The sequence below is a fragment of the Candoia aspera genome, chromosome 6 (genome assembly GCF_035149785.1).
Source record: "Candoia aspera isolate rCanAsp1 chromosome 6, rCanAsp1.hap2, whole genome shotgun sequence".
In the NCBI taxonomy this organism is placed as follows: Eukaryota; Metazoa; Chordata; class Lepidosauria; order Squamata; family Boidae; genus Candoia; species Candoia aspera.
Window position 1 is genome coordinate 14,939,640 of NC_086158.1, and position 13,819 is coordinate 14,953,458.

Below are 13,819 nucleotides of genomic sequence, written 5' to 3' on the forward strand. Positions count from 1 at the left end.
TCTTTTTCTTTTTCTAACAAAACTGGTGAAAAGGAAAAGCACTGCTCTCCGAGAGAGACCATAATTCTCAGAGGCAAATCCTATGCACACAGTAGGCCCCAATTTTAGAGTCTGGCATTCCACATTTAAGACCGGTCTGCTGTAGTAAGTGGCCAGTTAACAACAACCCGTCAGTTAAGAGGCACAGTGGAATATGGAAATAGATACATACACTGCACCTCTATTTGCCCCTTCTCTGATTTTCCCTATGAACAAATGGTACTAGGAACAGAGACTTCTTAAAAGTATAACTTGCCCATTTGGAAATGGGATCTTAGGAACCGAAATACTTACTCTACTTTATTGCAAGCCCGTTGGATGCTGTTCCAAGCAACATTTTTTAAAAACGTCCCTTCAGTCACAGATTTCACAACTGCATTAAGTTCTTTGGTCCACCAATAAATGTTCATGGAGTAACCTAGTGGCTACTCCACACACACACTTCATGCACAAACGTGTGGCTACACCCTTTCTTCTGCCTAGCAAAGGTGTCAGTGCAAAATGCAACTGACCATGCTGTGTTTCCTGAATTCCAAGAGCAGCTGCAAATGACGTGGACTAAAAACTGTCTACCTGCAATAGCATTGCATGCAACATTTTAACAGAAAAAAAAATGCCAGAACTGTTTTGAGGCATCATCACTAATACCTAGTTTTGTTCTGCTTTTTTCTTGTTAGATATATATCCTTCCTTAGGGTGAAATACCTAGAATTCCTTCCTCTTTTTTTCTCCCTCAACTAAACCCCACTGAGGTAGGTTGGGCTGAAACAGTAAAACCAGCTCCATGACTGGGGGTGGACTTGAACTGGCGACTCCTTCAACACCTTAACCACTATACTTCTTTGATAATATGTTATAGTTTGTTCTCAAAAAGGTAAATAATATTCAAAGCAATTATGAACTTGGTCACTCAGTTTAAGGCTCTCAAATTCCAACAGCCCACTGAAATCTCCTCCCAACATCCTCCTCCTCTTCCATCTTCATCATCATGCTGATTATGTTGGGGTTTTTTACTTTTCATCTTCATCATCACGCTGATTGTGTTGTTTTTTTACTTTTCATCTTCATCATCATCATGCTGATTATGTTGTTGTTGCTTTTACTGTTCATCACCCAAATTCTTGGTTGACTGAACTACCCAAATAATGAATCCCTCCTTCCTGCCTTGTAAAATTTTGAAACATTTTTGGGATATATAAACTGTTCCAGTAGATGTTTTGCTATCTTTAAATGCAGTGACCTTTACCCAGTTATCAAAGCAAAGAACCCTTTTCAGGTCTAGAAACAAAATGTTTAGAAAGTTAAAAGAAAAAGATATATGTTTGAGATTACTGCATAGCATATATCAGCTTGGAAATCACTATAATTTTGCTGAAGCTTACTGTCGTGGCTAAATTATAAGTTTTAAGAAGAGAAAATGCCAACGTGGATCGCTGTGTTATGTTTGCAGCAAGAATTTCACAAGACACCCATTAGGAGGGGCGAGGACAGCAAAGAGACCAGAATTTGAATTCCAGAAAAGAGAAAAACACACTGATAAAAGGCAATGTATCCACAATCTTAGTTCAATCAGCAGTTAGAGACATCTGTCTTCCAGCCTGGAAAGGCCTATGAATTATTCACAAGGACCACTGTTTCCTTCAAATAAAGACACAGCATTCAAAACAAAGTGACAGAACTGAGTAGATCAAACTGAGTTTTGCTCTTTAAAGGCGTGTGTTCTTTAAGTTATGTGGCATTTCAGTAACGTTCAAACTACTGGACTTTCAGAAATTAAGGCCAAGAATCTGCTTTCTAGAAATTAAAATCAACTCCACGCCACCACCCCTTTGGCACAAGGCCACCTTCAATGTACTAATTCAACAAAGAGTTCATTCCTTAAAGATGAGCTGCATTATTATTCTCCCAGTGTTAAGGAACAGATTCAAGATATGTGTTTGCTATCAATTTTTGAAATGTTTTAATATTCTAAAAATGAGAAGTGGAGCAATATGTTTCTCTGTGTTCTAGATTTAATATTCTAGTACTTTGAGGATTGAAATAATCCTGTATTGATATTACATGTATCTTTTTTTCTTTAATTTCTTTTCTCTCCAGATGCTTAGTTCACTTTAAGTAATGTATTTTGTACATCACTGATGTATTGTTTTTGTTAATGTTTGCTTTGTTTGTTTAATATTAAAAATATATAAGCTATACCAAAGCTCAGATCTGTCTCAGTGGCATGACATGATCTTGAAACTTCAGCCTAATGCTAACTCAGTTACATAGGAAATGCACTTTGCCCAAGATCAAAAGTGCCCCAGGAAGAGCTTAGCTACTCCTGGCACCAGTGATTAAATCTTGGAAAAGAAGGATTTTTGCTTTTTCCAAGTGTTTACATCTTCCAGGATTCAGGGCTGCTAAGTTACTATAGCAACCAGACAATATTCTAGAGAGTCACCTCAAGACACTGGACCAGCTTCAGCATCTTAATGCTCAATTTCCTCTGATAAAAGATGCAAAAAAATTATCATCCTTCCCAAGTGCTGCAGCAATGACCAGGTTCCATAAAAAAAGTAGCTTGTTTCATTATGATGTGCAAAGGATACTGGTAAATTCTATGACACCTCTCTCTTACTATTCTGTGATACTAAAACCTACTCATATATGTATACATGTTTATACACATAATTTGACACCTCCTAGCTCTATAGGAATGTCATCTTCTAGAACTGCCATCCTGTTGGCCATGTTGGCTAAGAATTCTGGAAGTTATAGTCCTGGCATACCAGAGGACATCACATTGGGAAATACTGTTCTACAATTTTTAATCATGGTTTAAAATGAAAGGAATATTGGCCACATTTGTACAAAACAATGTGCTGAAGAATCCTGGCTTACTGTTCACAAACATGTTTGTGAATAATAATAATAAAGGTATTGTTAGTGAATACGAACATACTTCATAATCATTCTTTCAAGGCTCCTCCCATCAAAGAGAAGGGTTTACCAGAGAGGAGGAAAACGTAGAAGAGAAGGCTGAGGGGAGACATAGTAATCTTCTGATCCATGAAGGGGTGTCACAAGAAAGAGGGAGTAGATTTGTTTTCCCTAGCACCTGATGGTAAGACAAGATCCAGTAAGTGGAAGCATTACAGTGAGAGAGCCAAACTTGAACCAAGGAGGAATTTTCTCACTGTGAGAGCTTATTAAGCAATGCCTCCTGAAGTTATGGGTGCTCTGTTATTGGAGGTTTTCAAGAAAAGACTGGGCAGCCATTTGTCCAGAATGGAATGAGAATACCTGCACTGGGCATGGGGTTGGACTAGAAGACCTTCAAGGTCCCTTCCAGCCCTATGATTCCATATCTACAGCAAGCAGGTTGGGAAGAAGGAATGGAAATTCAAAAAATTATGATCAAAAACTAGCTAAGTTTTTGCACACACAATCCTAGCTAAGGAGCCTGATCTGAGTCAGGAGCAGTACAGAAATTGGGTGAGCCAAAACTCTAGGACCACTTTAATGCTGGTTCTGATGATGTTATCAAATAAACAAGACTGTGATATCCACCCTCAAACTGTCACAGGAGCATCAGGACCTCACCATCGCAGCTTCCAAACCAAAATTTCTGCAGATTATATAAATCAAGCAAGTCTAAACTTCAAATGCCCCCTCATTCACTCTTTAACCCTATGGAATCTATCGTCTTCTCCTACGGTTGCATTTCCTTCTTTCCTTATATTCCATAGCAAAAAGGATGCAGCCAACCTCAACCCTTAAGCCATTTTTATCTAATAACTAATGGGGTCTGTGGAAGATGCTGCCCCCAAACTGAACACAAACTGAGTTTTCATGTCTAATGGTCCTTTACAGACCCATCTCCATGAATGTACCCAGTTCCATTTTGAATTCATCCAAGTTAGTGACCATCACTAAATCTTGTAGTAATGCATTCTGTATTTGCTGTGTGTCTGTTCTAAATCTCCTTCCTGTAGCTTCCCTGGATGATTCCTGATCCATAAGTTTCAAAAGAGAAAATAAAACTTCTCCCTCACCATTTTCTCCAAATGATGCAGGACCGTATATAAGGTAGGTGATTGCCTTGTTACAGATAAGTTGGAGAACACATGTGATACATGACAGGATCTGCCTATATCACTGGAACTGGTAAGTGAGGCTGATCAGTGAACATACAGTGAAAACAATGGCTGTTTGGCACGTAAGAAAGGAGCAGTATCTGGGGGAAAATGTTTTAACTGCTCCAAATGCTTACCAAAGGGGGTAAGAACATGCCGGACAAAAACTAAGCTGGTTTTGCTATGAGAACCTCATGTACAAGCTTTGTTCACTGCACAGAGAGGAAAAAGGAAAACCTACCTTCCTACCAGCCAGCCATTATTTTCCCTCTGTCTCCAATAAGTTATTTTTTTTTTGCAGCATGAAGCAGAAAACTCTGCTCTGAGCTGATCTCATGGAAATTGGACATTTATCCATACATGAAAGTTGCAAGCAACTCTTATATGGCTTGCCACAGCATGTTTCCCAAGCCCTGTTTTCAGAGTGCAGCCACATGCTTGATGCTCTTAAGAGGAAAAAAAACGACTTTTGTGCAGTCTTCTCTTTGCCTGTTCCCACTTTTGGGGTGTTGCCACCAAGACAGCCACACACAAGGTCTCCCTTTAAGATAGCAACACTAATTAAACACAAAGAGGAATTTATGGATAATTTCTGCCTTTAGATTTCCTTTTTTTAAAAAGGAACTTTTAAAAAAGGAACTTTTAAAAAAATTCACAGAGTTTGCAAATTCTGCCATTCTGCTGGGAAACAGCGCTGTTCTCAAAAGCTAAGGTCATCATTTCTATGCAGAAATATGGAGCTAAGAACATAATTTTGTTCCAATCAGGCAACCACAATCCCAATAATGGAATTTTTCCTGCTGCTTCACTCAAAGGAAAGGATAAAACACAACTACAACAACGAAAACTCCTCATAAGACACCCCCACCATGTACTCTTGACTACAGATTAACCACCCTGTGGAAGCATCGGGTGGAGGGGGCATGACAAAAGCACATTGTGTCATAAGCTCTACCCCTTTGTATATGCGCTGTGATGTCAGAATCATGTATAAAAGGGGTGGAGCTGGCAGCAAGTTACCTTTGGGAGATCCTTTGGATATATATATTGTATCCAATATATGCTTCTGCTTCTTAATGCTTATCAAACTGGACAGGTGGCTATTTAGCATCAACAGCTTAAAGAAGCTAGGCCTGCAACTTATTAACAGTAAATAAAGAGACAACTTGTGGTCACAAATGAAATTTGGAAAGTATTTCACAGGCACTCACACAAAATGGCTTTCCTGGAGGACTGCATGTCACAAAACATGCAAACCAGCCACTTTGCCCCCAGCTCCTTCTCTGGCATCCTGTTATCTCAGCTACCTTTGCCTGTTTCAGTCTGAATGAAGCACTGGGCTGCAGACTCCTACCGTTTCTTTTTCCCAAGTATGCCTTTGCTGTATATGCAGAAGCATCTTGAAAATAAAGACCATGTTTGAGGTTGATGTTTTGCAGCACTCTCACTTGTTAATTTTTAATTTTTTAAAAAAAAACCAAGTTGGATATGGAGTCAAGGTGTCTGCAAATACATTGGCAGCCACTGTCACCAAGGTGGAGGTCTTAAGACTTTGCCATATCCTGACTCTACTGCCTTCTGGAGCAGTGGACCCAGGTGATTCTTTTCCATAGGTGTTGGCCTTTAGAATTCATCAGAATTAAAGTTAATTTAGAGATCTGAACCAAAAAGTATATAAGTAACTTACAGCTCTATTTCTTGTTTCTTTTGCGGGGGCGGGGTTAGTAGCAGAACCCCTGAACAGACATGTGGAGGTGATTCTGGAACAGATGAGGACAAACTAATTAACCAGGTACACAAACTGGGGCTATACCTGGATCAAATTATATACAGTATATGGAGACAGAGGTAGCTTTAGGTGGCAGAAAGGTAGTTTACCAGATCTGACCAATTCATCAGTGGAGAAGCCATCTGAAAAAAGCAGACCCATTCACAGTTGTACAGGTTGTATTCAAACTAAACTTCTATAATTCGGACAGCCTGAAAACATCAATTGGTGCAAAGTTTGGTCACCAAAACGCTTGTAGAAGCTAGGCTGTTTCTCTTAACCCAACCTATTCCCAAAGCAATTTTCTACATAGTGTGAAATCAGCTTATTGATGAGATTACTTATATCCATATGAACACAAATGCTCATGCATATGCCATTAAGTTCCATTATAATTTTCAAGGCAGGGTCTTTCCAAAATAACTCTAAATTTCCTTTTGAAAACAAAAAACAAAAAAAGCACACCCTGCCCTTAGTTGCATGACTTTATAATGTTATTACCAGACAACTATGGGTTTTGAATACCAAGTCAGAGTATTAGTAATTGTGGGGATAAAATAGAGAAATATCCTGTATAGCACTACCTTGAGCTATCGGAGGAAAGTTGAAATATCCATCTAACCAGCCAATCACATATGGCTCCCAGCTGACCCTGTCCTCCCTGCACTAAAAAATAATGGGATAGAAGTCTAGTAAATAAATAAATATATATATAAGCCCTGCATTTAACATTTTACAGCCTCTGAGCTGAATGATTCTATCAATTACAGAGAGCATATGCTGAAGGCAAAGCTTTCTATACACATATGCATACCCATGTTCCTTGCAGTCATCTCATCAAGAACTCTCCAGCAAATGAAAATGGCTAGAAACATTTCCACCCATGTCCTTATAAACAAGACAGGTCTGGAGCTGTTTACTCCTGTTTAAAGCTGAGTCCATACTTCTGTCCTTGTTTGTTTCTGTCCATTCTTATGGTGAACAATTCAGGAGATAATGTATTTTATTTAAGGAGGATGGGTGACTAAGGCCCATGTTACTTAAGGGATATTCACAGAGTGCTTGCATACACATAGGGCTTTTCATCACCACTTAGAATGAAATAAACGTAATTCTATAAAAGGTACTTTACCCCACATGTGTATCTTCTTCCAATTTAGTTACTTATTTTAAAGGGATGTGTGTGTGTGTGTGTGTGTGTTTTATGTCTTTTTAAAAAGGCAGGAAGGTTAGGGAGCCAATGAGAGTCAAAAAGTAATCCAAAGTGTCTTGGTACTAATGGGCACCATATTAAGGTCCCCATCACTGCCTAAATATTTTATTTATTTTATTTTTTATATACCGCCTTTATTATTTTCACCAAAAAAATACATAATATTATAATATAATAATACAAATATACAGCACTTACGCTGTTAAAAATTAACCTTACATCTAAGTCCAGCTCTTTGGCTAGAAACAGGATTTGCAAAGGAGGGCATTAAAGGAAGCAACAACAGAAGACCCTGAGTCAAGTCACTGAGGCTCTGGCAGCTGCCCCCAAATGCCAGGTGTTGATGCTAAATGTGGTTCAGGATGCCCCCCTCTAGTTTACATCATAAACATCAGGGCCCTATAGTAAAGGTATTATATTGCTGGAGTTTTCAGCACACTCTCTCAGAGTTGTTAAGCCTGAAACTGAATAATATTCTATTTGAGACCTATTGGGTCAGAATGATAGGCTGATGCATGAGTCATGCCATCCACTTGCTGTACTGGAAAGAAGAAGAAATAGCTACAAAGATACCCTTCTGTATGAGTGCAGGAATACTTGCATCTCGTTTTACAGATATTTTGTAAAATAGGATTAGCAGCTCACTTCTCCCTCAACTCACACACTGAGCCCTTGGCTGTGTCTTGCTATGCAGGGAGATAGAGGGAAACAAAACAAATTTGAACAAAAATAACAAATAAAACAAGATACCCCACTCTTCAATGTTGTTTCTTCTCTGGCATGAAGACCCACATTCTTGATCACCATTCTCCACAAGAGAAAAAAGCGGGGGGAAAAACAACATGAAACACATTTTCCAGTCAACACCCCCTCAGCCCTTCCCTCCCACACCAATCACACAGGAATAAAATGGTTGCTATACATGCCTCTCCTTCAGAATTTTGTTAGTGCACCATGACATCAGTGTTGGAGAAGCAGCCAAGTTTAGAACTCCATCTGGGACAAATAACGTCGGGTTGAATTGTGCTGTCTTTTGTTTATACACAGTGACTGAGAATGTCTTGGTGGTAAGCAAACTTGCTCATAAGATTTATTTCTCAACTCTTCCAAAACTTTTTTTTTGCATCCTGGAAATACTTTCAGACTCAGATTAACTTTCAAAATGGTGAATTAAAATGGGTATTTTTCCCCTTCTCTGTCTTCCTGCTTGATCTCCAAAAAGAAAAAAAGAATTCATTGTTCTGAACGTTGTAATTAGCCTTTAAGATGAAACACTTACTCAAGAACTAAAAGATGCTGTGGCAAACAAGGAAAATTAAAGGCCCATTCTTACATTCTTTCCAACTAAACTTTAATTGAAGAGATTCTAGCGTCCACCTGGGACTTTCAGTATGAACACCATGAGCAGGTATGAATTATCTGGTTCCAAATCTTTATAGATAAGGGGTATAAAATTCCTGCCATAATCCCCCTCCACTGTCCATCAAAACTCTTACAGGTTACAGTTGCTTCCAATGAATGTTTTTCCCCAAACTCAGAAAAGTTTCTCAGTACAATAAAGCAAATACGAAAATGAGAAACCAGCCCTAGAAGCCACCTTTCCACACTAGTTTTCAATAGGAAGACACAACTCTGGTACAGAGAGGTCTTCATCTGCAGATTCACATGGCACACCAACAAAACAAGCTGCTGCTGCTGCTATGATTACTTAGTTTTTCAATTTACAAAGCCCTTTTTGCTCATACTTTCCCATTTGCTGCTTATAAGAAATTAGGTCTAAATGGGGAATTACCAAGGAAGCGCAAGATGGGGGAAGGGAGGTGGAGGGGGCAGGGGAGGACATTGAAGGAAGGGAGGGAAGGAGGAAGGGCAGCTAAACAATAGTCCAAGTCATAACATCTCAAGTATTATTAGGAAGGAAGGAAGGAAGGAAGGAAGGAAGGAAGGAAGGAAGGAAGGTAGGTTTGCCCTATACACATCTTATCCTTCAGAGCAGAAAATGTGGACATGTCCAATAACTCTAACTAGTCATGAGCTCTGGGTTTGGGAGAAGAGAGAACATCTTTGTCTATAGAGAGAAATCTGTCCAGACACTCCTCACCTAATTTGGAATCCTGGTCAAGATTAAAAATCAATTAGCCTATAGATACAAAGGACATGCATTCTACAGACAAAGCTCATGAAGGTAGTGGTGAAGCAACATGGGTGCAACAATAGGCCTCACTCTCTCCTTCATACAATTCGTTAATGTTTTGAAGAGTAACAGCCAACTGTCACAGCACATAGCAGCACCCCACTAACACTGTCTCATGATTAGTACTTGGATGGGATCCCACTAGGAAATCCCAGTGCCTTAGACTAGACTAGAAAGTTGAAAAAAGCATTATGGAAGAAGGCAGTGGCAAACCACTTTCATATTTGTTGCCAAGAAAACTACATGGACATTCCACATATAAGCAGACCTCGCTTAACAATTGCCCTGTTTAACTACTGTTCAAAGTTACAATGGTGCTGAAAAAGTAAGTTTGCGGCTAGTCCTCAGGTTTACGGCTGTCAGAGTTTTCTGCGGTCATGTGATCACCATTCATGTGCTTTGCAACCAGCTAGTGTTTACAACCATCACAGCATCCCATGGTCACATGATCGCCATTTGTGCACTTCACAGCCAGCTTCTGACAAGCAAAGTCACTGGAGAAGCCAGCAGTAAAATTGCAAGTCACGGTCATGTGATGTCTTGCTTAACAACCATAGCGGAAATGAAGTCATAAGCCTGTTGCAGTCACGTGATGTTTTGCCTAGCGACAGAGTTGTCATTTCCAATTGTGGTCATTAAGTGAGGACTACCTTTAGTCACTTTTTAAGCTTGACCAGAGAAAGACTTTACCTTAAGGTAATAGAAGTCTTCCCTGTTTTCTACAAATAAACTATTACTATTAGTCATAGGCTTGAAAAAGTTGACAAGCATCCTGAAGAACATGCCACCTTTAAATGGAGCAGTCTTAGCCTTATTCATGCCATGACTGTATCAAATCTCTCATTCCTCCTCTGAATTAATTTACGATTATGCAATTTGGCCAAGATTCTGATCAGGGATTTCGAAGCTTGACTCACTAAATATGTCCTCTTTGATCTTCTCTGTATAATGAGGAATGACCATCTGCCATTGTCTAACTAGAAAACTGCTTGCCGTTAGAGAAAAAATGTGGTACAGATGTTCTAAAAAGATTGTTTTAATTCCACACACAACCCCATGCTACATCACACTTTTTAAATGAGTTTTGTCCTACTGTGTTTATATCTCCCTCGACAAATTGGCCATTTAGGCATTTGAGGAAAAATCAACACTATGAGCCCATTAGGTGAATGGTGGTACTGAACAAGAGTCTTTTCAGCAGCGTCTGCAGGATGGGGATCAAAATAGGCAAGATGGCAGTTGTGGCACTGAAATCAAAGCCCCACCCCTTTGCTACATGTACAAAAGGGTGGAGTTTCAGTTCTGAAACTATACCCATCTGGCCAGATAGCTCTTGGCTGGGAGACTTTCTGGGGAATCTTGTGTTCCATAGGCTTCAGTCCTATCCCAGAAGGAAGTGTATTAAGGGAAAAGCATAAAGACTACAGCCGCAGTTCTCTCTTTTCTCCCCATGAATTAGTATGATCTTCACCCATGGAGCTTAATTCTAAGGAAACCCATAAACCATCAGTTCGCAAATCACAGATTGCAGAAATACGCATTCCAAGCCACCACCTTCAGAATTTACTGACCTGCTGTGTTCCATCTCCATTGACTAAGTGAGGCATCATGGCTATTTCCCCATTCAGCAGTGATGGCAACTCCAGTGGGATTTGGTCGGTCATCATCATTGTGACGTACATTCATGGAGAATCTTCCTCTGCGGGCTTCCTAAAAGAAATAAAATTTACAGGGGGTGACTAGATTTTTCTTTCTTCTTTACTTTAATCAGAACCTTCAAAAAATGCAAAGATTTGGTACCAGGTTGAATAGTTGGTACCATTAATTAATCAGTGCTCTGCAGCAGCTGATAGGTATTATGCCCGGTTTCCATGTCCCAGAGCAATGCACAGAAACTGTGCTACTGACATAATTCCATATTTATGAAATATGGCTGCCCAGAGTTGCTTCTCCGATTGAGGAGAAGTACAGGTTGATTAGATAAAAAATAAAGGATGTAATTTATCAAACAAAAGAAGGTAGCAAAGCTGAGAACTTATGCCCTGTACTTTTTTGCAGTGGTCACCATGTTTACCACCCATTTATTCTATAAATTCATTTTTAAATAAAACAGTATTCTAAATCTCCACAAACTATGTTTAATCTTTAGCAAGCTGGCCAGTACCTGAAAGCCAGTTTTTTTTAACATTAACATTATAGCAATAACATATAATGTGGGTATAGCATATAAACATTTTAAAGTAGATTTATAAGTGTAAAGAATTAGCTCAATTTACTGCTTTGTATATACTGCTGTATTCAGAGATCTCTAGGCAACCTTGCATGGAGGCCTTTGTGCATATAAACATGCACCCCAATCCTTTTCTCTATAGCCATTCATACTCTAAGCATAGGCCTTGCAAGGAAGGAATATTTCTCAAGCAAACTATCAGAGGAAAACTACCTGGCATAGCTGCACTCTAAATTTGCATGTTAGATTTAAAGTTAAGTCTGCTCTAAGTCAAGCTCAACTCCTGGCAATGTCATGGACTCCCAGTTTTCTGGAAGTGAGCTGCACCACATGCTATAGGGAAGCAGGACTGAAGCGAGAAATATGTGAGATCAGACCCAAAGGGTGATGGGGCTGCCCATTGTCTTTTCTGGTACCCCAGTTCCTTCCTATCTTCCTACCTACCTACAACAGGTTTCTGGGGAAGCAGCAAATGATTCTTGCCAAGGGTCTGAACTAGTTACTTGCAAAAGGTTTTTGAAATCAGGCAGAGGGCTGCAAGTGATCCTGATACCATAACAAGAGGTCCTTTAAATATTTTTCAAAATTCCATTTTCATGCTGAATTAGAAGACCATAATTTTGGTCCTCGATGAAAGCAGAAATGAATGTCCTTCAACAGGTTAAGGAACTAATGCTTCAAGAGTGAAAAAAAAATCATTTCATATACAGTATTTTAAAAACCTACTTTCCATAACCTTGATCCCAAGTCATCTCAAGTATCAGCAGCCTATATAGCCTACTAGCTGCATCTGGAAATTCAGAACCACTGAGCTGAGAAATATAAACTACTACTTTCCACAGGATAACAGGATAAATTACTGAAGGGTAGGCAAGATGGGAACAGATGAGCAAGCTTTAGACAAGTCAAAATGTGCAAGCTTTAGACAAGTCAAAAACAAGAAGTTAGTGTTCACAAATACATTGGCAACGGTCAGTTTGATTCAAGAAAGGCTCATGATCACAAAAATCTACTTCAGAGAAAGCATACTAGTCCCAGACCAGCAGGTATTCATACAACACAGAAGCAGAAACTGGGTCAAAATGGTCAGTATCAAGAAAATGTATATAATTCTGGGGGTAGAGAAAAAACAAATATTTCAGAACTAAATATTCTAGGGCTACAGAATGGACTTGAATTTTTCTATACTTATATTTGGAAGCACCTAATCTTTTGTTATTACAAAAGGTAAACAGCTTTTTCCTTATGATGTCAATCAAATTCATCCAACCTATCAAATGCCCATAAAAAGACTCTAACCATTTTACAAGCACTACACATTCCATCCATATTTCTCAATTTTTAAGAGTACAAAGAACAAAATGAGTCTATCTAGGGTCCCCTTGTTTTGCTCAAACAAGACTCTACTTTAAATTCAGAGATCAATCATGTTGGGTTTTGTTTTTATATTTAAGACTTATTTTACTTTTGACATGCTAAAAGATTAATTCCTGGGGTTGGCGTGGAAACACATGATTCTATTATGTGCATACATTTTAGAAAAATAAATGTGGCACTGGCTCACAGCAACTTCAAGAGTACATTGGCCTGTTATCATAGTCCATCAATCATGCAAAGATCCTCGCACAAATACAGACACTCTTTCATTTCATTGGTCAGTCAGTCAAACCCAAAGATATTCCCTATTCACTTCAAGCATACTTGTAAAAGTTCATTAAGGAGGCTCTAAGAGATTGCAAGACTGACAGATACTATACATGCATTAAACATATCCTATGGGATACAAATGGAACTAAAACAAACAAAACCAAGTTGATAAAACCTGAAAAATATTGTACAGAGCTATGGTTGATAAAGCTTAACATTCATTTTGAAAGTTCTTACACAACCATAACAATTTCTGAAAGTAAGAAACCACAAGTGACTAAAGTAGTGTTATTGTTCAATGGCTACATGCTTTCTATAGCCAAAACCAAGCATTGTCAAGCTGAGCATGTATGTAAACAACATAATTAAGAATGCAGAAAGGTAGCTGGGTTTCTACAGCAAACATCATTTTCTATTATATTTCTGGGCAGCAGTGAAGCAAAAGGAACCATGTACAGACTAAAAACACATGAGCTGCACACTACTTATTCAAAGATCAATACAAATGTGAAGCTTTGATCTCGGTTTTAGAACTTAAATGAATGCTCTGATCTTGGGTGGAACTGTATGCAGAGCTACTCATTTTTGGTTCACCTTACTGTCTGATTCA

At 38.9% G+C, this 13,819-nt stretch overlaps 1 protein-coding gene across 1 annotated transcript in view; it reads right to left on the minus strand.

The window, feature by feature from the left end:
• Nucleotides 1-13,819, minus strand: part of FNDC3B (fibronectin type III domain containing 3B) — a 273,381-nt gene that overhangs the window by 194,984 nt on the left and 64,578 nt on the right. The window contains exon 2 of the mRNA XM_063306442.1: nt 10,904-11,042. Within this exon, the coding sequence (XP_063162512.1) occupies nt 10,904-11,014 (111 nt within the window). The 5' untranslated portion in view covers nt 11,015-11,042. The remainder of the gene's footprint in view (nt 1-10,903; nt 11,043-13,819) is intronic.